The 2,017-nt window shown below is 32.0% G+C and overlaps 2 protein-coding genes across 2 annotated transcripts in view; one reads left to right on the plus strand and one right to left on the minus strand.

Annotated features, from left to right (window-relative positions):
• LOC111680276 (ras-specific guanine nucleotide-releasing factor RalGPS1-like) overlaps positions 1-2,017 on the plus strand; it is a 5,313-nt gene that overhangs the window by 1,449 nt on the left and 1,847 nt on the right. The window lies entirely within an intron of this gene.
• Positions 486-1,798, minus strand: LOC111688719 (ras-specific guanine nucleotide-releasing factor RalGPS2). The gene is made up of 3 exons (XM_046954891.1): positions 1,330-1,798; positions 1,052-1,261; positions 486-630 (listed from the first exon to the last, which is right to left on the minus strand). The coding sequence occupies exons 1-3, from the start codon at positions 1,719-1,721 to the stop codon at positions 501-503; spliced, it is 732 nt and encodes a 243-aa protein (XP_046810847.1). The 5' UTR covers positions 1,722-1,798; the 3' UTR covers positions 486-500.

The following is a 2,017-nucleotide window of genomic DNA, read 5'->3' on the forward strand; positions in this document are numbered from 1 at the left end:
AGAACTGAACTAGAACTGAACTAGAACTGAACTAAAACTGAACTAGAACTGAACTAGAACTAAACTAGAACTGAACTAGAACTAAACTAGAACTGAACTAGAACTGAATGAGAACTGAACTAGAACTGCACTATAACTCTAAAGAGCAGCACGTTACAAAAACAAAAGAAATTATAAATATGCGTTTGTTATTACATCTATTACTTCACATATTTAAAAATCTATTAAATGGTATATTAGAGACTAGGGACGAGGACACAGGCAATATTGCAGTATTAGGAAATCAAAAACAAAACAGGCAAGCAACCGAAAAAGGTATTAAATTAGAAAAAATCAATGAAATCTTTTGTAAATTATTGTTAAATATTTAGCAGCAAACTGATGTATGTATTTTGTTAAAGCGCTTCATTAAATCGTTTACATTACATTATTAGTTTAAATATTATGGTTTTAAATTATAATTTAGAAGTTCTTTTTTTAAGCTGATGACCGGAAACAACTCACCGACAATGACATGGACAACGCTTATGTGTTGCAGTAGCATTGACAACAATGCCAGATTTTGTTAGCATTATAAGTGAGCAATGACACTTTTGTGAAAAATTTCGCGGCAAACTGGTGCTACGAAACCTACATAGTAGACATAGATAAGATAAATAATAGTAGAGAGAAAGAAAATAAAATTCGATAATAAAATGAAAAAAAGCTCACAAATGCATACACGCAGACATAATAAAATTGCAACGAAAAAACAAAAATAAAATAAATATTACAATATTAAAGAAAGTTAATTGAAATATATAAATAATGAAAATATTTATAATGAATTAATGAAATTCAAAGTGTTAGGTTTACGAAATTTTCACAGAAAAAACAAATTTGAGATCCAATAAGTAAGAGGTCGTGGTTGTTTGTTTGGTGGTGATGGTGTATTTAAGTGGAGAGCAGAGATAAAAGGAAGGATAAAAGAAATACGTTTATATTGTTGTATCGAATGATAACGAAGATGATCAATCAATGATTTATGTTTAGGAAAATTAGGAAAACTTACTTAGTGCCCAGACTGCGACATTTACGATGACCGGGTATAAATTTAACAGCCGAGGAATTGGGTAAACGTACTGAGGCTGAAGTTTTAGCGGGAGATAAATTTAGACAGGCCAAGGCCGGTGTAACAGCATCCACATTAAATGACTCCTTTGAACTGCAAGAAGAAGAGCTGGGAACCAACGGTGAAATGGGTTCCAATTTTAAGGATTTCCTTAAAAAAAACACAACGCATTAATATAGTAATGATTTTCCCCTTTCTATGAAACAAGCTTGACTTACTTGTATTGTTCCTCCTCAAATATATTTTGCAATTCTTCTATATACCTAATGGAGGTTAAATACTTTTGTGTTGCCTCTACCGGTTGTATTTGCTTATAATTCGATTCCTGATAATTGGCTATAACTCTTAAAATATTATTCATACGTATACGTCGAGATTCTGGTTCAATACCATCTTTTTGTGGATAAGCCAAATCGATGTATATTAGATCGGTGAGAAATAAACCCAAATAGGGTATACATGGTAAACGTAAACTTTCCAAATAGGCTCGCAAATTTTCCCAATTATTTTGATCGCTGAAAATATCACTTAGACGTTCGTAGCTTTGTTTATCCTTTTTAGCTAGACAAGTCCAAGTTTTCTTTAAACGATAAATGCTGGCACTTTGCATGGCCGATATAATGGCAAATAGAGAGTGTAGATTATTAAGTTCGTGTAGTTTTTTGGCAACCTAAAGGTAGAGAAGACAGGTAGTAAAGAAATTTATTATGTTAGTATAAATTTAACAACTGAGAACAATGAGAAATGAAGTACAAAAGAACTAGAACTGAACTAAAACTGGACTGGAATTCGAAACAGAGGTAGAACTAGAACTGAACTAGAACTGAACTAGAACTGAACTAGAACTGAACTAGAACTGAACTAGAACTGAACTAGAACTGAACTAGAACTGAACTAGAACTGAAC

This window comes from Lucilia cuprina, chromosome 6 (genome assembly GCF_022045245.1).
Source record: "Lucilia cuprina isolate Lc7/37 chromosome 6, ASM2204524v1, whole genome shotgun sequence".
Taxonomy (NCBI): Eukaryota; Metazoa; Arthropoda; class Insecta; order Diptera; family Calliphoridae; genus Lucilia; species Lucilia cuprina.